We start from the raw sequence: 25,404 nt of genomic DNA, 5'->3' as shown, positions 1-25,404 counted from the left end.
TGTCCTAGTCTCGGACTTCTTATTGATCATTTCTCTACTTTCGCTTGCGAACAATACATAGACATTGCACAGGTTCATTCAGTCTTTGTCAAATCTGCTGATCACAAGAATTATGTACGAGATTCGTTGTGTGTGCATATATGCAACTCTGATTGTGGGCCAAATCGTCTCATGTTCAAACATTCGAAGTCTGCCAGGTATAATTTCTTGCATCATCTTGCCAGCCCCTTTCACTATTGACCATTGTGGTCACCATAGTGCTGCTTAGTAAATGATGAGCATTAAGTGATCTGCACACCCAGCCATTTACAAGCATCCATGAAAAAACTTGAAAAATGCTGGATCGTCTTTTGGATCCAACTCTGAATCGTGTCTTTGAAGATTGGTAACTTTGACTCTCCCTATTCGATAACTAGGTGAACGTGGAGGCTTTGCTCTACTACTAACTTCAAGTTTGTTTGTTCTTGTCGTCTTCAGCGAATTATGGCAGCAGACAATGATATACACCACGTATCGAAAAACTTGCCTCTGGAATCAGCTCTGAGCGATTCTGAATTCCATGAGCATTGTCTCTGCAAGATCATAAACCTGGATGAGTACTAAGCCAACAGAGGCCCTGTCAATTATCACCAGTCAGCCATCGTCAACCACGGCAAAAAAATCAAGATGAACTTGCCCAAGGATCTTCATCTCGTCCAAGGTTCGTTCCTTGGAATTATGAACAAGCCACATCGTCATGTCCATTTGGTACGATCTGTGAGTGCCTGCCCCAAAGTTCGGTAACATAGGTTCAGGGGCCTTGGGATCGTGAATTCAGAGATATGCCAGGCAGCAGGCTGCACTCTGAAACTTACGGTGCTTAATCCATTAGTTCCAAATCCAGGTTCCTGCACTGTGCGCAAGAGGACGCGATCATCTGGCACACAAGATATTGGCTTTGCAGAGAATACTCCATTGAACCGCAGCTGACTTACGAATCAACACTCGGCTGTTTGGTCCCATGGCCTTGCGAATGTTACGAAGGATCGTCATTGCCTCGCGGTCGTGCCAGTCGTGGAGAATGTTCCTTAACTATATGATAAGATGCTTGAGTTGATGGGGATGCATGGAGGAAAAGAAGCTCTTACATAATAAACATCCTTCCCGACAACAGGTGCGTCCTCGAGAAAATTGAGTGGCACGAACTCCACGCGCCCGTCTAGCAGTGCCTCGGGAGCATTCTTCTTCCATACCTAATCAAATATGAATAATGGGCCCGCTGAGATGATTACAGGTACTGGATGTTTGAACTCACACCCTGTGCCTCCACAAGAACTTCCGGGAGATCCTGATCAGTTATTCTGAGATGAGGGAACATTTTCGCCAGAGGAGTGGAAAATGTCCCAACGCTACATCCGACATCCACTACAGATGAAATATTATCCCAAGGATAGTCTTGCGACCTGCATCAGTCACGCCAACGATTCATAAATAGCGATGGCTCACGATGCAGAACTGCAGAACTGCCCGTCATCTCATTTTGGCCAAGCATGGCCTTGTGAAATGCCTATACATGTGACTCTGTGAACCGGCAGTCGTGAATGAAGCACTCTGCACCCACCTCTCGTGTCTCATCCTATAAAATGTGTTAAGTAAGCGAAGCCTGAGGGCAGTGTGACGATAAAGGCTCACATCATCCTTGATCGCTTCCCAGTAGTTACCTTTCATGCCGTCCTTCCTGGAGGCCAATACCCGGGGTGCTTTGTCGATCTCATCTGAACGAGAAAATTCTTCGTCAATCATACTCTCATAGAGAATCCCGGCGTATTTCGGAGCGCCCTGAGTTTGAAACCTTGCGAGACATCCAGTGTTGCTTGTTGACTTGAGTATGAGGGATAGTCGATTGTTAGCGAAGACGTCTCGTTCGACTGTTTAATATATTAGAGGCGTCAGAGAATGTGTCAGCTGTCGTGCACGTTACCTTCTTTAAAGCAACCCATGAGGGTCAAAGCCCGTAAGACGCGCGCAGTCTTGCTCTTGTCGAGGTTGACTGCTTCAGCCAGTCTATCGATGCTAAGACCTTCTGGATGTTTGTCCAAAACATCTGCAATGCGCGCTTGCAGGACAACATTTATGCAAACCCAGTCGTAATTGAAAGCGAACTTGGGAAATGAATAAGAGAGCCAAGATCATTTGCAAGAGGGACTCACATTCATCACCGTGTGTTGGGGGGGAGCCAGTATTGCGTTCAATTGGTGACATGCACCTTCGAACAGCCTAATTGCCTTTTTGAGGGCAACTGTGTCTGATGCCAAGTCGAGAGGGTGGAAGGTAGTTGCGTCGGCACTAGGGACCCCATGTCCTGTGCTCTTGTATTCGGCGATTGCTTGGCGTGCAGAGGAATTGATGATGTCCAAGAGAGCTTCAAGTTTGGCCTCCGGTTCATTCAAATCTGCCATCTTTTGGGAATGATACGACGAAGAAGAAACGGCGCTCCCGGTCAGCGACCCTTATATCATGTTTCCTAGTAATAAACAAAGACAAGCATGCCATAAGCTAGTAGTAGCCCGGGTGCCATAGTGCGTCAAGCTTGGGCCAAAGTACTATTTCTGGTATCCTGATATTACTCGGATCTTACTGTCGTCATCCTTGCAAGTCAGGTTGCATCATAGTAAGTAAGCCCGCCGGCCCATCAGCGAAAGATCCGCGATTTTCGCTTGTCAGAATGAAGTTAGACGCCAGAGCCAGTGTCTGGTACCCTGTGATCATTCGGATCTTTCTCAGTTCCTTCGAACGACCTCAAAGTTCAAAACCTGAGCGAAAGAAATCCGGACCTGGGGTCTTTCATTGTGAATGATGTGAGGGTGTCCGGACTTTGTGTGCCCAGGATTTGAAGTCGTTCGAAGGAACCGAGAAAGATCCGAATGGTAAGAGACTACTGGCACACACCGTCCAGGCCTTCGATTTAGCAATGTGGTCTAGCGCGCGGAAAGTATTACATCACTTTGCCTAATTTGGATGAAAAAATCCCGGTGAAGGCAGTGAGGTCGAGTTTTTCAAACACTTGTACCTCAGTTTCATATGCAACACACTGTAATTGCACATATGTCCTGATAGGGAAAAAAAACCTTGTCATCGGCAGGTTCGACAGATTTTGATTCTGTTGCGGTCACTCACCCCGGCTAAGACCAGTTAAGACCGACATCCAGAGGAAACTATCCACGAGCAGATCTTGAAGTCAAGGTGTGTTCGGATAAAAAATAACTGTTGTCGGCAGGTTTCGAACCTGCGCTTGCATAGGCCCAGAGACAGATTTATATTCTGTTGCGGTAACCACATAGTTAGCACGAGTTTAGATGGGCTTCCGACGAAACCATCGAGTGAGTGTCAAGGTGTATTCCGAAGGAGAAGAAATTTCGTTGGCAGGATCCAAACTTGCACAGTCGAGGATGAACAGATTTCGATTCTGTTATCGCTTTGACCAGGACGCTTCCCAAGTTGAGATGAACCTCCAAAGAACTGTCCATAAGTGATTATCAAGGTGTGATATAGGACATTCGTCGGCAGGATTCAAATCCGCACCACCCAAGAGAATGTAATCTGTTCTAGTGCCAGTTGGCTTAAAACACTCAGGATTTAAGCCAAGGACTGAGGGATGGAGGGTTGTATTAGGTGAGTGTCAGGCTCAAGCCAAGTGTTGTACATGTGCGATGGCAAGCTCGAAACGGGTAGAACTAGACATCGTGCCATTGATCTCGGCAGCCTGTCTACATGTTCTCCTTCAGTAGAGATAGAACCTCGATAGCTACACCCCAGGATCTTTGGTAGCCTGCAGCTCTGAGACTCAAGGTTAAAACTCGAATAATTTTTGGAGAGCGCTCTCACCCCATTCCATATGCGTGAATAACTGTTATGTTCTGCTGTTGTTCGGCATCCTCACCCGGGTTGGGAGCTAAACCGTCATTTCGTACAAGAGGAAGCGAGATGCGCTCAGCTTCCACACGTGGACCACCTTTCCTATCCGGCCTGAGGCCAACGTTGTGCATAAGGATCTTCGTCCCTTCATCTTTCAAACATGGCGCTATGGCGGAGCACCGCTCAAATATCCCTTTCGCAGCCGACATATCCAAGGACGTGTCCCAGTTTCCTACTTGATATGTTCCGTTTAGAAACGCGGTATTCGTTTGTGTCAGTCCAGGACGAGGAATAATGGATGTGGCCTGTTCTGATAACCCGCCACCTACATGCAAGGATACGTCAGGACAGTGAGGGTATAACCGTTGGTATGGACTGACCGGACCGTACTGTCACGAATTCCTTCAAGCCAGTACATTCGACTACAATAGATTGTCCCCTGATCGGATACATGGTTGTATCTTCTACTCCGATTAAAGACCGTGAACCTTTAGATCCGACCGTCGATAACTATTGGTAACTGGTAAGGGCTGGCAATTGCTCACCGAGAGACGTTGCGTTGACCAACAGCCCAATTTTCCCTACAAAAGGCTTGACTTCATCCAAGCTCCTTATGTACTGGCGACGGAACACAACACCACGAGACTCCAGCTCTGATCGAAGCCATGATAAATACTCCGTCGGGTTGATGGTGACCGTCTTGAAAGAAATTCCCACTTTGTATGGTGCAGGGACTTCAGACTCTGAGAGCAAACTAAACTATCACCCTTATAGGATCTAAGAACAACAATACATAAAAAATCGGACTTACATCACGCACAAGGTCTTTCCACCAGATAGTAGAAAGAACACCATCCGTTTCTCCGAGGACCTTAGAGGGTGACCTCTGGAATATCTATGAGTCATGCCGATTGACAAGCGTTCAAACAAAGACTGACCTTGACCAAGCCTGATGGCGCCATTTCCCATAACCTATCACTGAGAAGCTCCGTCCGTAAAACTCGAAACATTAACGATATGTCACCAACAAGCTTATCTGCTCCCATCGTCGCACGCGCTCGTCCGTGCCACCTAATGGATTTGGAGACCAACTTGCGCCCTAAGCAAGATTGAAGTAAGAATGTGAAGGTGCTTCAAGAACGCTCGAAAAGTACGCACAGCGAATGGACTTGCCCAAGCTTGAGAATGCCAATCACCAGGCATATCTCTTGCTATGATCGTGATATCAAAGGCCACATCTGAGTCACAGGCTGCAATGTAGGCGGTGGTAAGTCCAATCACCCCCGCCCCGAGGATGACCAGAGGCACATGGGCCTTGGAATCTGAAGACATGGTTCCTGTAAAGCACAGGTTGATAGCAGAGATAAGGTACGAAATGATGCTGCTGAACTTGGGGCAGATACTTATAGCCTGAGATAAGAAGCGTTCGGTCACCTTCGGACGAAAGACAGCTGTATTGATATTGTGCTCGAGCCCGGGGCAATGTTACAGTCGAATAACTGTAAGTATTGTAGGCAGTTGTAGCAGCCTGGTACCGTAGGAGATCTGTATAGGCCACACGGTTTGCAGTGTGCGCTCGTGAGTCGTCTGGGATCCTTCGATATCATTGGCGTAGGAGAATGGTACCGGAACATCACGCCGACTGCGCCTGGAACTAGTACGTGTCAACAGAGTAGATCACGATATACTATTGATTATCGGAGCTGTGGCCCGTCGTGGTACAGAAATACATCCATCTGGATTCTGAGCGCATACCAGTCAGCGGCCCTTTCAAACTTGAACTCCGACGATTCCATGAAAAGAACCAGCGGACTCAGGGTCAATCTGAATGTGCGAGAAGGGTAAGGGAGAACGATGGCGATAACGGTCAGGAAGATACCTTCAAGTTGGTGTTTCTCCAGGGGAGATCAACGGAGATCACGTGGGGGCTTCACGTGGCGTCAACAAATTGGTTCGCGGAACCAGCCGCCCCGTACACTCCATGATATCACGTACCGTGATTCTTGCACAACGTCCTCAAGTCTTCAAGAGTCCATTCATCATAAATCCAAGACGGACCAGCCGATAAAATTGGGCTTCTACATCTATAGCTACTAGAGCTCATACCTAGTTGATAGTGATAAAAATACATAACAATACAACAGATAAGTGGTGCATAGCCCGTCAACGGGCTGCACCGCAAGATGAATCCGATTTACCACCCAAAGGTCTCTTCGTGGAGCTTAACTCCACCCACAGCCGTGCACAAACGAACGTCAGAGTCTTTCACCACATGCGCCATGGTATTCGCCAGCGATACAGGGCCACAAACGCCTACAAACACACCGTTAGAGCCCCCAGCTGATGTCGTGTTCGTGATGGCTGCATCAAGCAGCTTCTCGAGTTTGGGACGGCCAGGCAGGAGGGTGATGCCTTGCGGAAGGTTCATCCCGTCGAATGTCGTGCTGATTGCACGGGTGTAGAATACGTGCACGTTGACACGGACAGATGAGCTATTCCGTACGAGGTTCATGAAGAGGGGGAGTAGAGGGGTGAGGGATGCTGTGCGTGGGCAGATAAGCATCGCGATCAAGGAAAGTGGTGAAACGATACGTACAAGGATCTTGGACGGACCAGATGATATCAATGACTTTCACGTCCGTGGGTGCTTGGATCAGATCCGGCACTGCCGATAACGCAAAGGAGACGCCGCTCCCACCAACAACAAACATCGCCCCAGAATAGTTCGACATCATAGTGTGCCCCACGCCCCCTGCGAGAAAAGAAAGGAGTGTGATGAGATGCATTGACTCCCCGGTAACACGACAACATACCATAGGGGCCCTCCACCATTACTCTAACATCACGGCCAACTTCCATGCCGGTTTCACCGTAAGAAGCTGTTTGAGCCATACTGAAGAGACTGCCTGTCCAGCGGCCAGTCTTCTTGCACATAAGAACCATTCCTTCCGACGTTTCTGCCACATTTGCGATGGTAAAAGGGTGCACCTCGGACCATCCCCACCATCCCATGGATGAAGACAGGACACGCAAGCGGACGTGCTGCCCTGCACGCCATCCTGCATTGATTGAAGACACCTCGACTCGGGTAATTCCGAGCTCTGGAAGAGGACGCAGCTTAGCCGTAGTGACGCGGGTCTTGATGGCACGAACGACGTGATCCAGTGTATAGAATACACACGCAGCCACCACGTATGGAACACAGGCAGGCACATGGTAGCATGCCTTTACAAAATTAGCGTCGGTAAAGAGATAAGGGGAATTACTTACAGCGAATAAGAAGACGGTGAAGCTCACAACATGCGATGCCATAAAGAGGTTGTATGATTTTGACCGAACGTATTCGGTCGAGCAGAATCCCAGGAGGTCCAAACATATCAATGCCACGATTCCCCAGCGAATATAATCCTCGGCGAGCTTCTTATTGATCTCGCCAGCGAGGCTCCATTTATAGACTACCCCGAGCACACATCAGATGAGACAAAAGCGGAGAAGGCACATGGCAGTACATACTATAACCGATGAAGTGGACATTTGCACCAACGACCATCAGTTTACCGACCAAGCGGTGAAGAAAGTTCAACTGCATGCCGCAATCAGCAACGTAGTGAAAATCATGTTGATCAAACACACTTTTTCGTATCCAACGCCTACCATCATACCAATGATGTTGTTCTTGGTGGCTAATGCATATACAAAGGAATTTGAGAAGTGATGACAAAACCAGCTCGGAGAGGGTCCGTAAATGGGTCTGACTTGTAGAAAGACACGTAGAATATGATACTGATGTACGCCAGCATCAGGAGAGCTTGGTTAACGGAGTAGCTGTTGTGAATACGGGAGCGTAACTACAGACGCCACAGGGTGCCAGATAGACGATAAAGTAGGGTCACGGTTTGGAACCTTCGGCAGAGATTTCTTATCAACGACATGCGCCAAATTGATTTGGTGTAGAGACTGGTAATGGGGCGCAGGCAGTCAAGGAGTCCCCGCGATCGAAATTGCCAAAGGACGGCTTTTCAGGGTCATCAGGGTATGAAAGGTTGAGGTTGAGGTTGATCCTTGGCTTGGTAGAGGCTGAGAGAGGTACTATTGAACGAAGGAGGTGACCTTGAGACCATTCCGACCTGCGGCTGAAACGAGCATACGCGCGCGGAGACTGGCAAGGGTGAAGATGAGGATAATACCAAAAATTAAAATGTCGGCATGGTAAACAAGGTTGTCGTCCAGACCCATGTTAACGAGAGGGTGCTATGAAAGGATTGAAGGTACAGTGGGGACTTCCAGAAGCCCACCCGAAAAGAAGGAAGGAAATGAGTGGCCTGGCGAAAGATCAAGTAAGTGGACAACACAAGCTTTGAAGGGAGGGACCGCACCAGTATATATATGATCCATTAAACCTTCATAACAATTAATTTTCCGATATAGAAATGGGCCACATTGTCAGTCACACATACGGATCCGACGTACCTTGAGTAGCACTTCTTTAAAATCAGATCATCGGCCATAGGTTGCGTTTGATTGCGAGGAGCCAGGCGTGATCTGAAAACTTTGGCCCAGTTTTACTGTCTTGAACTCCGAATATACTAATGCAATCATGTTTCAAGCTTCACGCGTGAAGAAACAGACATACAACTCATGATCATACTACTACATCAACTTGCCTTGCAACAAAAGAACAACGTTGACTGCGGTACATTGTCGTGGCGACAACTTCGATAAGACTTTTGCCGCTCAGCTCCCAAAAGGCGATTTCTTTTTAGTTTCGAACCACCTTATGCTGTTACCACGGCAAAGTCGGACATGTCAGTGTTGCTATCATAAAATGCCAGTGATAACTTGATAACTTGAACTGCACAGTTGTTCAACCACAGAATGGGGCATCGCTCGTAAGAGCCCCGTTCCCCTGCTCATGGCTAGTTTTTGGAATGGGTGTCGTCGATGGTAGTACCTGTGATCGTAACGCAACTCTTACTTGGCTGTTGAATAGCTGGTAACTATGATTATATTTAAATACTCAGGTAGGCTCGAGTCCGAATCGAAGAACGGCCAGATGTCGCTCTGATAGTATTTTAGGTAAGCGATATAGCATCGCAACAATCTGCGGACTCACCCACAGCATCTAGCTGTTGAAATTTGAAACGTTGATCACCAGCGTGTAATGTTTCAAGAGATTGCATACATGGCTGCAGCACTTATCTGATGAATAATACAAGATCACTAGTCCTTGTTGGCCGCAGAATCTCCTTGTATCACACGCAAAGTAAAGTACATCAATGAGCTCGGAGTTAATCTCACCTCAGCGCCACATCCTCCCATGATTCCACAGCAGACGAACGGGCTGCATCTTGATGGATTATCACGACGATCAGCCTATGTACACAGATCACATGGCTGTTGCGCATTGCATGTCCATTGAACATCGTGAGTACATCATAAAACGTGGTCGGAACGTGTCGGGTAGAATCTGCTGTTATAACCAGCTTTAATAATAGAACGAACGAAAATCGCCCTTCTTTTAAGGGTCTGACTAGCCTCAGGGGAGATTAGCTGGCCAAAGATCATTGATGGCATGTTTCCATGCTGAACCACAGCTTCCCGTAAAATACTCGATCAAGATACAGGACGGGTACTTCGCAAAACTGTTGTTAAACGACAAGCTTGCTTCACGCTCGTTCTGTTAAGTGTTCTGGAGCTTGAAAATGATACATTGAATGCCCCAGACATGTACATGAGACCAGTGCGGACAAAGGAATCAACTGCTACAACATGCCTCAACGTTCAACTTCAGTCTGGTGAATTTTTGGCAGCACTACAAGATAGAAGCATGGGGATGCCGAATCTATACAGTCCTATACCTCTGAACTTTGGTGGCATGACATTAGACTTGCTGCAGGTTGCTGAGGGATTGAGGGACACTGGCAACTTGTCGAAAACTGTGGTGATATCAGCACTCGAAGCGGTCAAGCGATGCATTGCTGAGTTTGAAAGAAAGAACATGGTATGTGAGTTACAGGTCATGGATGTCGTCGCTCACCAGCTAAACCTTGCTATCCACAACACACAATAAATGGATTACGGACATGAAGGAATATTTCGAGGCGAGGCTGGCGGAAGCATTGCAGACAGATAATGAAGATGAAGACGATAACAAGAACGAAGACTGATGATGGAGAGGATGACGACGACGAACGAAGAGGTGAGCCTCGAAGCAAAAAGTGATCCTGTGCTACTGGTGAGCAATGCAGACACTGACATCATTATCATTTACCGTTTCGACCTCCAAAAACGCTGCCTTGGTGGCCGAAAGAGGGTGAAGAATGGCCAGTTGATAGTGCTACGAACGAAAGGTTCATTCGATTCCGCTGGAACGAGAGCCACAGCCACGAAGACAACAGCCGCACCATTCAGACCATCTTCAGGTATATTCGTGCCAAGAGTACCGAGTACAGTCCTACTGATGTAAAAGTACTGCGCGCGATCAGTGATGAAGACTTGCTTCACCATGTGTGTCAAGTGCCAATATTTGCAGAAGAACCTTCGTTCTGAAAAGCTGTTGAATGCATCTCACGCCGCGACAGCGGCTGCCGAAAATGCCTCAATAGTAAGAGATGTGAAGCTGACGACGGGGATGTGTCAGAGTCGGCAACAAGATGTTTGTAGTGTACGTCCTTGTCTCTGAAACTAACTAACACATCAGTAGAAATACAAGACGGAAGCCTACAAGACTGCTCTGGTACATAGCTCAAGTCAGAAGATGAGGATGGAAAGAACGCTGAGGGGGTGCTCACTGGTAGATATATCTCTCGACTCTGAGTTAGCAACCAGGTAAGTACTGACTTGGAGTGTGCAATCCGAGTCTCAAGGGTCGACTCACTTTGCAACGACATTGTAACTTGGTCAGACTGCCGCCCGCATAACCGTTACACCAAAAGGTGAAATACTAAAAGCTTAGCTTTCAGCATCAGTGACAGTATATGTACTGATTATGGGAACTCAGGTAAGCCGGCGTGCTTACAGGCATCATTGATTTGAAGGAAGCGCTCCTCCCGTGGAAGGTCGTTAATTGAATAGTATATCGCACCAGTGGAGTGCGGCTGATTTAGTATCTTTATCCTTCCGAATCATGTATTAGCAGGGTATATGCACATAACAAAAGTCTACCAGTCCTTGTTCATAGTTAAATGCAGGCCATAACGATGTTCTATAGAGATACCCTTGAGCTTTCAGTCCAGGACCGTGTTTCTTGAGGTGTTCGCAATGACCTGTCAGGTCTGACAGATCTGATACATGGATCCATCTTTATGGCGCAAGCATTGAGCAGCAATAGCATGCAACACATTGTTCGTCCGGCATTGTGCTCAAATCCAACGTTGTCGTTGTCGTCGTATGAAGGGTCCGGGACAGTACCATAGTATGATGGTAGATCTACATGAAAGAACTTGGCGATTTCAGACGCGTCAGACACGCGCGGGTTCGAATATTAATCCTCACGTGAATCAAAGTCAAGATAACAGAGAAGATACAGGTAGCTTTAAGGTAATCAGATTGACTCGCTCGGCCGACGGTTCTCAGGTTCCCTCGCCATCTGGCTCTTACTCCTTGTCCTTGGACGCATCTTTGAGTACCATTCCCATGCCAGCCGAATAACTTCACCATCGGCGTCGTAAGGTGTTGGGATTTCACTGTATCCTGGGCGTGCCGTTGGGTGGCGCACGTATATGGCACTGCAGGTGGGGAAGGAGACTTCTGCATAGGCAGGAATAAAAATGAAAGGAGATGCGTATGGAGGAAGGTTGAAAGGCGTCAACGAGGACTTCGTAGATGCAGAGGATTGGGCTGGGAGAGATTCGAGGACTCGATTTTAGGCTCCAAGTCTGAGGGTTGTTCACCCTCGGACTTTGCCTTGGAAGACCCAGGCTCCTGGAGGAAACGAATTGCTGCAGGGTCAACGGAGATCATGTCGCCTGGGGCTAGACGTGTGTTGGCATTCGTATGCTGAAAATGTGCATTAGTGTCGAAGCTAACACTAGAGAAAGAAACTGGCGCACCTTCTTGCCATTTAGCAGGATGGATCCATGAATGACAACTCTTCGCGCCTCATAGACACTATGCGCAAAGCAGCACCGAAAAATGAACACATCAAGGCGTCGCTTCCACCTCGGCAAGCATTAAACTGCCCACAGGAGCCAAGCCTTTCCTTTTCTCGTCATATGCTTTCTTTTTTGCTCTCTCCAGTTGCTCGGTACGCCCAGCAAACGCATCGAGATCACCATTACTAGAAAGCGCGTGCTGACGAGGGCGCACATCGGGGAGTGTATCGGGGAGATACCATCGCTTAAATATTTTCTCGTTTATGAAGTCACCGTGGTACGCACGCTACGAGTGCTTTCGAGATCCAACGCTGTTGAAACAGCGTCTTGGGTGAGCGAGTGAAGTTAATGGCTTCGGCCTCGGCACCACAGGATCGCCTCCAGAGGTTATAGAGGTTACGCGGAGACCAACTCTGTTTGTATATTTAGGTTCTAGCTGAAGAAAAGGGCTATGGAACTAACCATTCGAGGCATGGCCTTGCGGAATGCAAAAACGTTGGCATCCCTCATGGTAGGCCTTGAAAGTTGAAACGTTCAACTCCGAGGATGAAGTGGGTTTGGAAGAAAAACGTGACTACCAAAAATAGTAAACAGTTATCATGAGAAAATGGGGTGAATGCGTACTGACGCTTTGGGTAGCTTCGTGATGCCTCGACCCTTTCTTCGAAGCGCTAGCATATATACAGGCGTTCCTCCGCCACGTACTGCTGGAGGTCGATCACCCGGTGGCACTTGTACTATGCCACCCCTTCTGGAGGGTTGGAAGTACAAGTTTTTACTTGCAGGGAAATATCTTACCGTGATACGTGAATGTGGGATCAAGGTGCAAGCTGGTCAAAAGATGAAATCGGTCCATGAAGATGAAAGTGTGTTTCTTCATTGGCAACGTTGAGTCTCCATGTCTTTTTTCATAGGCACTTTCAGGCTTTACAAATTCATCGAAGACGCGTATGCGCACACGAATCGCACTCCCTTATGCTCCCTACGGCAAGATCAACAGCTCATACCTCGGCTCCGCTCTCTCAAGCGTTAGTTCTTCCTGGCTTCCACGTCCTCCTCACCCACCTCTTAGACCTTGCCCATGAAGAAGCCCGCAAAAGGTGTCAGTGTCGGTAAGTTACAGAGTCATGCTCCACCTTGCACTTACAGAGGAAGATACCTACCGTGTTCGCGAAGACGTGCGAGTTCTTGCTCATCCCAAACATGTGATCGATGCCCTTACACTCGATTACAATGTGAAGTTCCCGCTTTTGCTTGTCATCTCTCGCAAAATGATTTGGCGTTACCAGTTTCTTTCTCGTTTTCTCTTGTATCTCAAGCATGTAGAACAATCGTTCGCAACGATGTGGACGGAACAGAAGACAAGTCCCTGGCGGCGTCTTGTACCAAACATGCTCGAGTTCGAGCAGTGGGGACTGCGAATTGCGCTCCTGAGAGCTCGCATGCTCGCTTTCGTTCAGCAAATACTAGCTTTCACGACAATCAAGGTTCTTGAACCCAACTGGCGAGCGCTAGAGACGAAATTGGCCAAGGTAGACCGGCTTCTGAGGGATCACATAGACTTTCTGGATACATGCCTGAAAGAATGCGTGTTGACGAGTGCCAAACTGCTGAGGGTAAGTATGTGACCTCGGACCCAAACGCCCACACTTACTGCACTGCTATCTCCTCTTTTGTAGAGATTTGTAGAGAGCCGCAGCCACCTCAATTTTGGGCTTGTCAATCATGCGCTCTGCGCTGCCGTCCGGGACATACTCAAGGTCAATTTCCCCCATCGCTCAGGTGCCGTTTTACTTACCCCTTGAAAGGACTACCAAACCCTCCTCTCTCAACTCGAACATGCATTCAACACCTCTCCGCAATTCAGTCTACAGAAATTATGGTTCTATGTCCACCCAACAGTGCATACCCTATCCCTTATTTATCAGCTCATCCTCGAACTGGCTACCACGGATGACGACAACGCCTCTTCTTCTTCCGAGTCTGATCCGGAGCAGACGGCACGAGATGAAGCACTTGGCCTCGGTGGGGCGAGGCTGAGGGCCGTTTTGTCTGACATGAAGAAGAGTACATCAGATGCACCTATTAATGTGAAGGGTGGTGAAGTGCTGACGGTGATATACGAGCGGATGCAGACCATGTCAGGCGACCCCACCGCAGTCAAGGTATACGGGACTCTTTTGACTGCAGCGGGGGTGCCCTATGTCGAGATGCTTCGAGTTTGGACAACTACGGGTCGTCTCGAAGACCCATACGAGGAGTTGTGTGTCAAGGAGAGCAGTAAGGGCATTTTAGAAGTGGATCACACAGACGAATATTTGGGGAGGCGATATACGGTGATTTTTCTGTCTGAGTAAATGCTGGGGTCCTTCTAAGTGATAGAGAACGACGCCCATAATTCGGTTAGGTTTAATTTAAATGAATCTGGTGTCATTTACACCTGTCAACTGGGCAGGGTCGTGCTAATTTGTCGGTCAACCAGAGCGGGATTCCTACTTTCCAAAATCCTAACAATGTCACCAGATGATAGTTTAGTGGCAAGAACGTTGGGTCTGTAGTTGAGTCAAAAAGAGTCAGACAACTGGGATTGTATTGCACGCGCAGGAAACCAAGCAATCAGACAGATACACATATGTACAGAGAAGTGACTTGTAAGCGGGGCTGCAGCGATGCCAGACCTAGTACGATAAGTGACTCCAACATAAAATAAGGCATACGGCTATAACTCACCTCCTTAAGACCTGGCATCAAGTTACTTGTGACCCTGATAGTCGTAACCAAAGAGATCAGAGTCAAGCTCCTCGCGCTTCTCATAATTGTATTTCTCGTAATCATAACCGAAGAGATCAGAGTCAAGCTCTTCGCGCTTGCCATGATAATCGTAACCAAAAAGGTCAGAGTCAAGCTCTTCGCGCTTGCCATGATCATGATAATCACAACCGAAGAGGTCAGAGTCAAGCTCCTCGCGCTTGTGATAATCGTAACCGAAGAGGTCAGAGTCAAGCTCCTCGCGCTTCTCTACATCTGGCAACAAGTTATGCTCATCAACCTCCGCATGACGATGAGTTATGAATACTCACTGGAACGTTTCGCGATGCCAGTGGCTCATTGTGTGGGGTATGCCGTAGCAAGAACCACCATGGACGCGAGCGTGCTGAAGACAAGAGAAAGCTTCATGTTTGAGTTGAGAGGTGCGATGAGTACTTCGTCAATGCACTACATTGGAATCTTCAAGAGGATTTTATACCTTTTCGTAGGCTCAGGTCATCTGAATTGGCTGAGGCCTTATCCACTCATAATTTTTGCAAGGGGTTGTTCTAAGTGAACGGTAATATTCAAGTTAATCAGCCGTTAGTCTCTTGAAAAATCACTCAGCGCGCATAATATTAATCCCAACAAGGCAAGTCCGCAAGCCCGAGTTCTTATCGATGCATCTTCAAATTGGCTCAGTGCATGGAGCGGGTCCTCTCACCCAAGAAAGTGATAAGAAAGAGGGGGCCTGGGCTTTGAAAAACATCAGGCCATGCCACGGGCCAAAGCCACAGCTCGGCTTAGGCTGGTAATCCACGCCGCACGGCCTTCGGAGGCTTCAAGAACTTATGAAATACGTCAATATTCAATCTGAGCATTTTCTGGATTCGCGGAAGAGTATGGAAGGTTAGACAAAATTAGATATAGCAGATAGATTTGTACGACATGTGGACTCACCCGCGGTACGGACGAGTTAATTCCCTAAAGTATGGATGATGATCGATGATCAATGGGACTCCATAGGTGTCATCACTAGGAATACCGCCTACATAGCTTAGGGACAACACTGTAGGTGGACAGATAGCGTCAACGCACGGGACCTTGCTTACTCGTCACAGCTCCAGCAAACGAGGCGATTGAATCCATCGGCATCATAAGATTCAACGGAAGTCTGGGCGCCCCTTCTATATATCGTGGCAGCCCGTCCCCAGAAATCAACGCCGCTTGGATTAGGATATCTGTTGATGGTTGCACCCTATGCTTCACTTACATCACAGACACTTACTGACTATATTTCCCAGCGCGTCCAGTTCGTATGACGCTTGAACAACTGCTCAGAACAGGGGAGAAACCTTCTCCCTCCATGGCCAGGTATCCAGACGAATATGGTGGAGGTTACATGGCAACTGTCGAAGCCATTCACCAGCTCCATTGCGTTGTAAGTTGTAATACAGGGAGGTTGGTCAATTTTTACTCACTACCCTGTAGGACATGATTCGCAGAGCCAGCTGGGGTGCACAAGATAATTCCACGAGTCATGAATCCCACAAATCCCCTGAAAGCTTCCGCATTCATCTCGGTAGGTATACTCTTTCCTTCCCGGGCCACGCCCCGCTAACTAGCATGTTGTAACCTCAGACCATTGTATTGAAATGATCAGGCAGAACATTATGTGTCGTAGCGACGTGACGATGCTCACTTACGACTGGGTGGAGGGAGTCGAAGATCCTTTTCCTAACTTCAACATTCCTCACCGATGCAGAAACTTTGAGAAGGTCTTGGATTGGGTTGATGGGCATCGTGTTTTCGTCCCTAAATCCAAGGTGGTCCGCTTGGAGGATAACGTGGACCTGGCTTCCCCTCCTTGATTGCAGTCTCCAAATATTCTCTTCAAATGACGGCTCTCGCGTAGATCACGATATGACGAATGTAGCAGAGCCATCTATGAATGCCCTTGAACATGTTGCAAAGTCGAATGGAAATCCTATATCTGCTGAATCAATTAATATCATTTGCAAAACACATAACACAAAGTCTGTCGATGAGTGTCTATCGACGGCTCGCCTCAGACTGGTCACAAGTCTATATGAAGTAACTTCAAGGGGTAGAACTACCTACCAAGGAGTCAGTTGAAAGTTCTGCTAGCTACAACCGGCAGAATCGGCAAAATTCTTGGCCATGTTGTCAGAAATTTGGCCGGTCTAGAACAACATGCATCTGAGACATGACAGCAGCCAACGGTATTGTGTGCTTTAAAAAGCTCCCAACGTTTATGGAAGTAAGTCCTTAGTGCTGTTCCAGACGGTGAGCAAACAGAGATGCACATAGCAACTTTCATACTCCGCTGGGAGGAACCGATGGGCCTGTCCCAGACTTTGGCCATGTCATCATGGAGACTATGTGTAGACATTCCTGATGACGACAGATGAATCGATGAATCTTGCCTCGTCCAATCATCCATGGAGTCATTTTCGAGTTGTCCGTCACAGATCAATAGCATGTGCGGATGAGTCCGCACGTCAGGTACAAATCCATCTGCTACTCATCCCAGACTTCTCCGAGTTGCTTGCACTTCTCCGATCACGGGTATGTCCTTCCCCATTGAATACAACCTCCCTTCCAGCGCTCCGCTGGGGCATGCGACTCTCGCACCGATGGAGCTGCTGTACGATAACCTAACACACCAGAGACACAGCCGGCGCCGATTGGGAGACAAATTCGAAATTCATACACTCCTAACATTTCTCGGATGTGTATCGCCGATCCACCCTCGTGTGTTCCCAACTATCCCTATAACCGCCGAGTTCAGCAAACGGAGTTTCCGCAGGGTCATGGTCAAAGATTCCCCACAGTACTCTCCTGTCGATCCTGTTGACAATTATAACGAGGAAAAATCATTTGGTGATGCAGAAAGGTTCTGTGCAGAACCTCGTACCGAGTCGCATATCCTTCGTGTGTGGCCCATGTTGAACCATGGCGCGTCGATATGCACATCGATGATCTTTTTCGTGCTATGGATAGGCACGCCTTCGTCCCACCTGCATGTACGATATTCCTATATACTGTGAGTGAACAGACCACATAGAACGGTATAATTATTAATCCACCACAGCTCCAGCAATTGTTGCTGTCGAGCCCGTGATTGTAAGGTTTAACGGAACCCTCGACTTTCCTTCTATCTATCGTGGCCCTCCTTCCCCAGAAATTGATGCCGCTTGGGCCAGGATAGCTCAAGATGGTGCGTCGTCCAATTTTTTCCGTCATCCTAATTAGTGATCGTTTACGTCCACGAAACTTCAGTACTACCGACTCGAATGTCGCTTGAGGATTTTGTCAAAGCTGGCGAAGTAGATTCACCTTCCAAGGTTAAGTACCCAGCTACATATGGTGGGGGTCTCGTGGTATCCATGGAAGCTTATCACCAACTCCATTGTCTGGTAAGCTATACCACGCCGAAAGTCTAGTCATTCTTGCCTCATGTTTTGCAGAATTTACTTCGCAAAGTCACGTGGCCCGAGTATTACAGACCCACAGATACTTCGCTCGAAGTAATCCCCATGCACCTTGGTATATATCCTTTTTTTATTAATGCACCTCCTGCTTATCGTATACATTACAGATCATTGTATTGAAATGATCAGACAGAATATCATGTGCAATGCTGACGTGACGATGATAACATGGGACTGGGTTCAAGGACTCGAAACCACATACCCTAACTTCAACACCCGCCACCAATGCAGGAACTTCGAGAAGATCTTGGATTGGGCTGTCCACGCTGTTCATATCCCACAGTCGGTGGTTACTCGTTTTGAAGATACAGTTGACATTCCCTTGCCCTTTCATCTGATGCACCATGATGTGTAAGGAATATTGTACTACTTACTCACTATACACATTCACGAGTATCTTGAAAGAATGGCAACGATTAAGAGTGTAGTCGAATTAATGTATTCTCAGTACGTCAATGATCGTAGCGGCGCTGGGAAGCGCCAGTCCCCAACTCCCAGAAATAATAGATTGGCAGCAAACAGTATATTCTGTTTTCCTTCTGGATGGGCTTGACAGAGTGAGATAATTGCGTGTAACAGACGTTCGGTAAGAAGCACACCAAACTCCTGAGCGACAATTTGACAACTAAACATCACCCGAAACACTCGCTCCAGTATGAAATAGATATGACGCGCGTTCCTGGACATGATTACGAGTGCATGACATGTTTTTCGATGAGAGAGCCTGCTGTAGAGTGTGCGATAGTGTGGCGCAAATCGACGAACATACGTCTGGAAGTCGGTGCGGTTCGGCCTTTCGAAACGGCAACCAACATCATCAACAGATACCGAAACCCAAGGTGAAGACATAGCTTTAGAGGGCCACGTAACCGCTGAATCGAGAGCAAGAGACGCGCTGATGTGACAGGATGAGTGCTTTCAAGATCAAGCGATGTTGAAACAGCGTCTTGGGCGAGCGAGTGAAGTCAATGGCCTGGGCCCCACGGGACCACCCCCGGAGGTTGTAGAGGTTGCGCGGAGACCAGCTCTGTTGGAAATATTTGGTGTATTTATGTTTTAGCTGAAGAGAAGAGCTATGGAACTGACTATGCGAGGCATGGCCTTGCGGAATGAAACGTTGGCATGCCTTATGGTAGGCCTTGAAGTTCATCAATATATACAAGCTAGCGTGTCTTGAGCGTGTCCTCCCACTCCCAACAAAAATCTAGACAGAGCTGATTGCAGTTCGACTCCGAGCCTCTGAGGGGTTTGGAAGAAAAACGTGACTACCAAAAATAGTAACCAGCTATCATTTACGCGTCTTGTGCATCTACCGCGTTCATCTACAACTTGCATAACCATCCATTAATATGGATCCGTACACTCCACGAACGCGTCCAGGAGGTCGCAAGAAGAACCTTGGTTTATCTGCAAAAGAGTACAGCAAGGTACGAGTCTCCTTACCTGTCATGCATAGTTATTATTACAATGCAGATGGTCGAACATTCAGATCACAGGCACTATCGCTTCTGTTCGCAGAAACAGACAGCAGCTGAGCGATGATATCTACGAAGATGCAAATGTTCGCGTGTACTCATCACAAGAGAGCCGTGGCAACAGTACGTAGTCCTTAATGACCTGCATATTACAGTATTGATGATGCAGGCCACGAGCCGTCGTTTATCGCTGAGACTTCGTTCGTGCGCGCACCATTGAACTCGCGAGTTGGCGCGTCTGCTTCGATACCTAAGACGAAGGGAAAGGCAAAGGAAGATGTGTTAGACAATCTTCCTGTGGATATACAAGAAGCTTTGATTTTGGAAGATCTGCTCTATGTTTTGATGGTATGTCGAGTGGTCGTTATGTTTGAGGTTTATGGCGGTTTTTTGGTATCAGCCGGATCAACCTATGACCTTGTTCATGTCAGGTGTTCGATTGCGGCTTTTGCTTTTCTATTCATCTCAAATTTTGATCCTCTCCCTTTCCTTCGTTTCAGTTCATATTCAACTTACATTGCAACAATGACCGGACGTTTGGTGTTCCCACTTAATCTCATAATTGGTCTTGAGAAATTCGTTTCTTCTTGGTTCTCGTGCTTCTGTCCCATGCTTCACCGCGTACTTGACTGAACCTCTACAGGGCATTGAAGGAACATATATTTCCCACCATCCTGAATACTCGCCAGAAGATGACGACCCACTAAAGGGAATACGTTTTGTTGTATCCTCTCCCCTAGGTTTGTCTGACAGTTCGGGGGAGATCGTTCTCGCTTATACTTTTTACAGATTCGTCCCTTCGAGACCTAACGGAACGGATAGTGCCCCTCGGCACTTACTACACCGCTATCTCATCTTTTGTAGAGAGCCGCAGCCACCTCGATTTTGGGCTTGTCAATCATGCACTCTGTGCTGCCATCCGGGACATGCTCAAGGTCAATTTCCCCATCCCTCAGGTGTCGTCTTGCTCATCCCTTGAAAGGACTACCAAACTCTCCTCTCTCAACTCGAGCATGCATTCAACACCTCACCGCAATTCAGTCTACAGAAATTATGGTTCTATGTTCACCCAACAGTACATACTCTATCTCTTATTTATCAGCTCATCCTCGAACTGGCTACCACGGATGACGACGACGCCTCTTCTTCCTCATCTTCTTCTGAGTCTGATCCAGAGCAGGCGGCGCGAGATGAAGCACTTGGGCTCGGTGGGGCGAAGCTGAAGGCCGTTTTGTCTGACATGAAAAAGAGCACATCAGATGCACCTATTAATGTGAAGGGTGGTGAAGTGCTGACGGTGATATACGAGCGAATGCAGACCATGTCAGGCGACCCTACCGCGGTCAAGGTATACGGGACTCTCCTGACTGCAGCGGGGGTGCCCTATGTCGAGATGCTCCGAGTATGGACAACTACGGGTCGTCTCGAAGACCCATACGAGGAGCTGTGTGTCAAGGAGAGCAAGTTCATCAGTAAGGGCATTTTGGAAGTAGATTACACGGACGAGTATTGGGAAAGGCGATATACGGTGAGCTATGTGTCTCAGCAAATGGGGCAAATGTATACTGATGTCTGGGTAGCTTCGTGATGGCTCCACCCTTTCTTCGAAGCGCCAACATACAGGTGTTCCTCCGCCACGTACTGCTGGAGGTCGATTACCCGGTGGCGCTTGTATACCGCCCCTTCTGGAGGGTTGGAAACACAAGTTTTTACTTGCAGGGAAATATCTTAACGTGATACGTGAATGTGGAATCGAGGTGCAAGCCGATCAGAAGAATTTAACGAAAAATTCCCTATCCATGGAAGATGAAAAGTGTGTTTCTTCATTGGTTGAGTCCCCGTGTCTCTTTTCATGAGCTTTTCAGGCTTTACAAATTCATCGAAGACGCGTATACACATGCGAATCGCACACTCTTACGCCTCCTGCTGCAAGACCAACAGCTCATACCTCGGCTCCGCTCTCTCAAGCGTTATTTCTTCCTGGCCTCCTCGTCCTTCCTCACTCACCTCTTAGACCTTGCCCATACAGAGCTGAAGAAGCCCGCGAAAGGGGTCAGTATCGTCAAGCTACAGAGTCTGCTCGACCTTGCACTTACAGGGGAAGATGCCGCGTTCCGCGAAGATGTGCGAGTCAGCATCGCGAGCAGCGGATTGTATGAATGGCTACTCAAGGTAATCAGTGTAAGCGGCGTGATCGGCGGCGAGGAAGGCGAGGGCGTGCCAGATGAAGAGGCAAAGAAGGATCGCGACCGGGAGAAGGATGACAAGAAGCCCATGTTAGGTATGTGCGTAAAGTCTTTGCGCTACCGTCCTTGCTCATCCCGAATAAGCGATCGATGCCCTTACACTCGACTACAACGTGAAATTCCCGCTTTCGCTCGTCATCTCTCGCAAAACGATTTTGCGTTATCAGCTCCTCTTCCGTTTTCTCTTGCATCTCAAGCATGTAGAACAGTCGCTCGCATCGATGTGGATAGAACAGAAGACAACTCCCTGGCGGCGTCCTGTGCCGAACCACCCCGAGTTCGAGCAGTGGCGACTGCGAGTTGCGCTCCTGAGAGCTCGTATGCTCGCTTTCGTTCAGCAAATACTGGCTTTCACGACATTCGAGGTTCTTGAACCTAACTGGCGGGCGCTAGAGGCGAAATTGGCCAAGGTAACCACTGTAGACCAGCTTCTGAGAGATCACGTAGACTTTCTGGACACTTGCTTGAAAGAATGCATGTTGACGAGTGCCAAACTGCTGAGGGTATGTGTGTGACCTCGGATCCAAACACCCGCTGATCGTCACACCTTCAGGCTTACTCCCGCATGATAGTGACGTGCTCTACATTCGCACTGTACACCTCTTCCTTCACCAAGTCCGCCAATCAAGCGCTCGCAGCAGCAGAGAGCGGTGACGGCGACCAGGCGATGAATAAACGCTGGGAATTCCTGAAGAAGTTTGAGTCTAACTTTAATCACTGGTGAGTGCCCCATCGTCTGCGTGCGGTATTTGAACAGTGAGATTCTGACGCTGCTTGTCTCTAGGTTTAAGGTAATGTTGTTTTATTCATGCGGTTACTGCAATCCCGACTGACAATTGTTTGTACAAGTTCCATCTAGACTGCGTGCAGTACTACGCGTCGAGTGAGAATGTGTCGCTGCTTCCTCTTGTGGTGCGGCTGAGTAGCATCAAGACAATGTCATAGCATGAGCTACATCGATGAGAAGTAGGGGTCCTGGTGAGTGACAGAGGACGACGCCTAACAATTCGGTTAGGTTTATTGCTTTCTCAGGTCTGTTGTTGTTGCGTTTTGTTCTTCTAGCCATATGCGCGATATATATGTTGCTACATGCTATCACTTAGGATATGAAGGACACGTAGCAAGACCATTCAAGAGAAGACGGTTGTTCCTTGATAATATCCCTCGGACGAGAGCCAGCTAGAACCGAGCAGGCTACAAATGACGTACCATCTCTCTCATTTTGAAGAACTGAGAGCACTTAAGGTGATAACACACGAGTTGGAAAATGCAATACACAATGTCACCAGATGATAGCTCAATGGCAAAAACGCTGGGTCTATAGTTGAGTCAGAAAGAGTGAGACAACTGGGATTGTATCACATAGGCACACAACATGTCAAAAACCAAGCAACCAGATAAGATTTGTAGATGTACAGAGAAGTAACTTGTAGGTAAGGTTGCGGCGATGCCAGACCTAGTACGATGGATGACTTTCACAAAAAAAATAAGAGATACAGCTATAAGTCACTTGCGTAGAACCTGGCGTCAAGTGTAGCTCGTTGTGAAGTCATAGTTGGCGGGATTGATGCCAAGCTCCTCGCGCTTCCCCTCGTCCCTCTTCGAGTAGTGGTCGTTACTGACGTCAAGTTCCTCGCGCTTCCCCTCACCCCTCTTCGAGTAGTGGTCGTTGCTGACGTCGAGTTCCTCGCGCTTCCCCTCACCCCTCTTCGAGTAGTGGTCGTTGCTGACGTCAAGTTCCTCGCGCTTCCCCTCATCCCTCTTTGAGTAGTGGTCGTTGCTGACGTCAAGTTCCTCGCGCTTCCCCTCATCCCTCTTCGAGTAGTGGTCATTGCTGACGTCAAGCTCCTCGCGCTTCCCCTCGCCCCTCTTCGAGTAGTGGTCGTTACTGACGTCGAGTTCTTCGCGCTTCCCCTCATTCCTCTTCGAGTAATGGTCGTTACTGACGTCAAGTTCCTCGCGCTTCCCCTCACCCCTCTTCGAGTAGTGGTCGTTGCTGACGTCGAGTTCCTCGCGCTTCCCCTCATCCCTCTTCGAGTAGTGGTCGTTACTGACGTCAAGTTCCTCGCGCTTCCCTTCATCCCTCTTCCTGTAGCTCGTTGTGAAGTCATAGTTGGCGGGATTGATACCAAGTTCCTCGCGCTTCTCTACATCTAGCAGCAAGTTACGCTTGTCAACCTCCGCATGGTGATGAATTATGAATACTCACTGGAACGTTTCGCGAAGCCAGCAGCTCCTTCAGTGGGGTATGCTGTAGCGAGAACCACCATGGATGCGAGCACGCTGAAGACAAGAGAAAGCTTCATGTTTGAGTTGTGAGGTGCGACTGGTACTTTGTCGATGCATTACATTGGAATCTTCAAGAGAACTTTATACCTTGCGTTACGAGGTCCGCTCATGACTCTGACAAGTCACCTGAATTGGCTGAAGCCTTAGCCACCCAGAACTTTTGCAAGGGACTGTTCTAATCAGTGGACGGTTACAGTAGCCAGTAAGATTCAGCACTCAGCCATCAAGATTCACTAGCACTAACGAGGCAAGACCATCAAGCCCGAATTGTCATTTCCGGATTGGCTTAGTGCATGGGCACGCGAGAAAGTGACATGTAAGAGGGACGACAGTCCTACATCAAAGGACAGCCGCAGATATCACCATATAATTATATATAGAAATAGGTTTTCTTTATAAAGCCACCTAAAATTACCACAATGGGTAATTCGAAGACCACGGGAAAGGCTAGTAAAATGAAAAGCTTCCATTAATATTCCGTAATAGTCCTTGATGCGAATCCTGCCATATTGGGACGAGTCACGATAAATATCTACGTAGATTTTTGACTGTACAGTACCCGTGAGGTAGTGATCGGTATTCGGGATCCGTGCCGTCCTATGTAAAAGGATCAACAGCGTACGAGTTCTTTGAGGTCCTTTCCACGCATCGGCATGCGTTGCAGCGCTGAACCATGATAAAGTCAGCTAACGTCAGGTGGTGGCGGCCCAGCTATCAGTATCAGCATGTGCCTCACTCTTCTCAGTCGTTATCTGCACCCTCAATGATTGATATTTCACACTTGCTGCGGCATATCACGTCAAGGTCTTAAACATAGGTCTGCAACGAGGTCTGATTCCAGGATCCAGTTTCTGATTACCGGGATAAATCCTTGTGAACGCGGAGAACTGCGCCTTCAATTACCGCTCTTGCTGGGATGGGGAACTCGACACGGCACATGTGGAGGAGCGACTTACAAGAAGTTTCGTTCCGACCACCTCGGCATAAGGGAAATCTGTCTAGGTCAGCTCCATGATTAACGGCGGCTAGAAACTACTACCGGTGTCCCATGGATAGCCGTATCAATTCTGATACTAATTACAACTTCTATCATTGTCCTTTTGTGGCTTTGCCATCAGACATCTTAGAATCGAGGCGCGACTCA

At 48.0% G+C, this 25,404-nt stretch overlaps 10 protein-coding genes across 10 annotated transcripts; 4 read left to right on the top strand and 6 right to left on the bottom strand.

The window, feature by feature from the left end:
• Positions 1-142: 142 nt before the first annotated feature.
• Positions 143-2,812, bottom strand: BJ212DRAFT_1463849 (O-methyltransferase-domain-containing protein). The gene is made up of 11 exons (XM_041338952.1): positions 2,190-2,812; positions 1,961-2,141; positions 1,672-1,907; positions 1,601-1,615; positions 1,486-1,546; positions 1,295-1,434; positions 1,128-1,232; positions 975-1,071; positions 855-916; positions 677-798; positions 143-616 (listed from the first exon to the last, which is right to left on the bottom strand). The coding sequence occupies exons 1-11, from the start codon at positions 2,436-2,438 to the stop codon at positions 535-537; spliced, it is 1,350 nt and encodes a 449-aa protein (XP_041191275.1). The 5' UTR covers positions 2,439-2,812; the 3' UTR covers positions 143-534.
• Positions 2,813-3,746: 934 nt separating this feature from the next.
• Positions 3,747-5,226, bottom strand: BJ212DRAFT_1275229 (FAD dependent oxidoreductase; the record flags this gene model as incomplete). Its single annotated transcript, XM_041331208.1, has 8 exons — positions 3,747-3,816; positions 3,865-4,219; positions 4,275-4,382; positions 4,440-4,653; positions 4,706-4,780; positions 4,833-4,872; positions 4,923-4,993; positions 5,053-5,226. 8 exons carry the CDS (start codon positions 5,224-5,226, stop codon positions 3,747-3,749), a joined length of 1,107 nt encoding a protein of 368 aa, XP_041191274.1.
• Positions 5,227-6,039: 813 nt separating this feature from the next.
• Positions 6,040-7,841, bottom strand: BJ212DRAFT_395010 (uncharacterized protein). Its single transcript, XM_041343088.1, has 6 exons — positions 7,528-7,841; positions 7,408-7,477; positions 7,165-7,349; positions 6,708-7,119; positions 6,491-6,646; positions 6,040-6,435 (listed from the first exon to the last, which is right to left on the bottom strand). The coding sequence occupies exons 1-6, from the start codon at positions 7,552-7,554 to the stop codon at positions 6,089-6,091; spliced, it is 1,197 nt and encodes a 398-aa protein (XP_041191273.1). The 5' UTR covers positions 7,555-7,841; the 3' UTR covers positions 6,040-6,088.
• Positions 7,842-11,437: 3,596 nt separating this feature from the next.
• On the bottom strand, positions 11,438-12,497 carry BJ212DRAFT_1447767 (uncharacterized protein; the record flags this gene model as incomplete). The annotated part of the gene is made up of 6 exons (XM_041338445.1): positions 11,438-11,751; positions 11,787-11,892; positions 11,946-11,993; positions 12,055-12,172; positions 12,273-12,400; positions 12,450-12,497. 6 exons carry the CDS (start codon positions 12,495-12,497, stop codon positions 11,438-11,440), a joined length of 762 nt encoding a protein of 253 aa, XP_041191272.1.
• A 229-nt stretch (positions 12,498-12,726) lies between these two features.
• On the top strand, positions 12,727-14,344 carry BJ212DRAFT_1588562 (Spc98 family-domain-containing protein; the record flags this gene model as incomplete). Its single annotated transcript, XM_041342432.1, has 6 exons — positions 12,727-12,853; positions 12,912-13,015; positions 13,060-13,099; positions 13,137-13,603; positions 13,667-13,747; positions 13,796-14,344. The coding sequence occupies 6 exons, from the start codon at positions 12,727-12,729 to the stop codon at positions 14,342-14,344; spliced, it is 1,368 nt and encodes a 455-aa protein (XP_041191271.1).
• Positions 14,345-14,739: 395 nt separating this feature from the next.
• Positions 14,740-15,164, bottom strand: BJ212DRAFT_1300920 (uncharacterized protein; the record flags this gene model as incomplete). The annotated part of the gene is made up of 2 exons (XM_041333057.1): positions 14,740-15,036; positions 15,126-15,164. 2 exons carry the CDS (start codon positions 15,162-15,164, stop codon positions 14,740-14,742), a joined length of 336 nt encoding a protein of 111 aa, XP_041191270.1.
• An 889-nt stretch (positions 15,165-16,053) lies between these two features.
• BJ212DRAFT_1482419 (uncharacterized protein) lies at positions 16,054-16,606 on the top strand (the record flags this gene model as incomplete). Its single annotated transcript, XM_041340417.1, has 3 exons — positions 16,054-16,176; positions 16,227-16,317; positions 16,377-16,606. 3 exons carry the CDS (start codon positions 16,054-16,056, stop codon positions 16,604-16,606), a joined length of 444 nt encoding a protein of 147 aa, XP_041191269.1.
• Positions 16,607-17,561: 955 nt separating this feature from the next.
• On the top strand, positions 17,562-18,808 carry BJ212DRAFT_394744 (uncharacterized protein). The gene is made up of 5 exons (XM_041343087.1): positions 17,562-17,802; positions 17,851-17,976; positions 18,039-18,175; positions 18,227-18,305; positions 18,358-18,808. The coding sequence occupies exons 1-5, from the start codon at positions 17,781-17,783 to the stop codon at positions 18,603-18,605; spliced, it is 612 nt and encodes a 203-aa protein (XP_041191268.1). The 5' UTR covers positions 17,562-17,780; the 3' UTR covers positions 18,606-18,808.
• Positions 18,809-19,599: 791 nt separating this feature from the next.
• Positions 19,600-22,916, top strand: BJ212DRAFT_1275215 (Spc98 family-domain-containing protein; the record flags this gene model as incomplete). The annotated part of the gene is made up of 12 exons (XM_041331205.1): positions 19,600-19,677; positions 19,740-19,848; positions 19,895-20,073; positions 20,369-20,465; positions 20,515-20,660; positions 20,708-21,253; positions 21,306-21,538; positions 21,591-22,006; positions 22,056-22,474; positions 22,525-22,691; positions 22,756-22,762; positions 22,821-22,916. 12 exons carry the CDS (start codon positions 19,600-19,602, stop codon positions 22,914-22,916), a joined length of 2,493 nt encoding a protein of 830 aa, XP_041191267.1.
• Positions 22,917-23,498: 582 nt separating this feature from the next.
• BJ212DRAFT_1300916 (uncharacterized protein) lies at positions 23,499-24,277 on the bottom strand (the record flags this gene model as incomplete). Its single annotated transcript, XM_041333056.1, has 2 exons — positions 23,499-24,124; positions 24,181-24,277. The coding sequence occupies 2 exons, from the start codon at positions 24,275-24,277 to the stop codon at positions 23,499-23,501; spliced, it is 723 nt and encodes a 240-aa protein (XP_041191266.1).
• Positions 24,278-25,404: the final 1,127 nt, after the last annotated feature.

Source organism: Suillus subaureus (genome assembly GCF_016647635.1).
Source record: "Suillus subaureus strain MN1 chromosome Unknown BJ212scaffold_23, whole genome shotgun sequence".
Taxonomy (NCBI): Eukaryota; Fungi; Basidiomycota; class Agaricomycetes; order Boletales; family Suillaceae; genus Suillus; species Suillus subaureus.
This window is presented reverse-complemented; position numbering and strand designations above follow the sequence as displayed.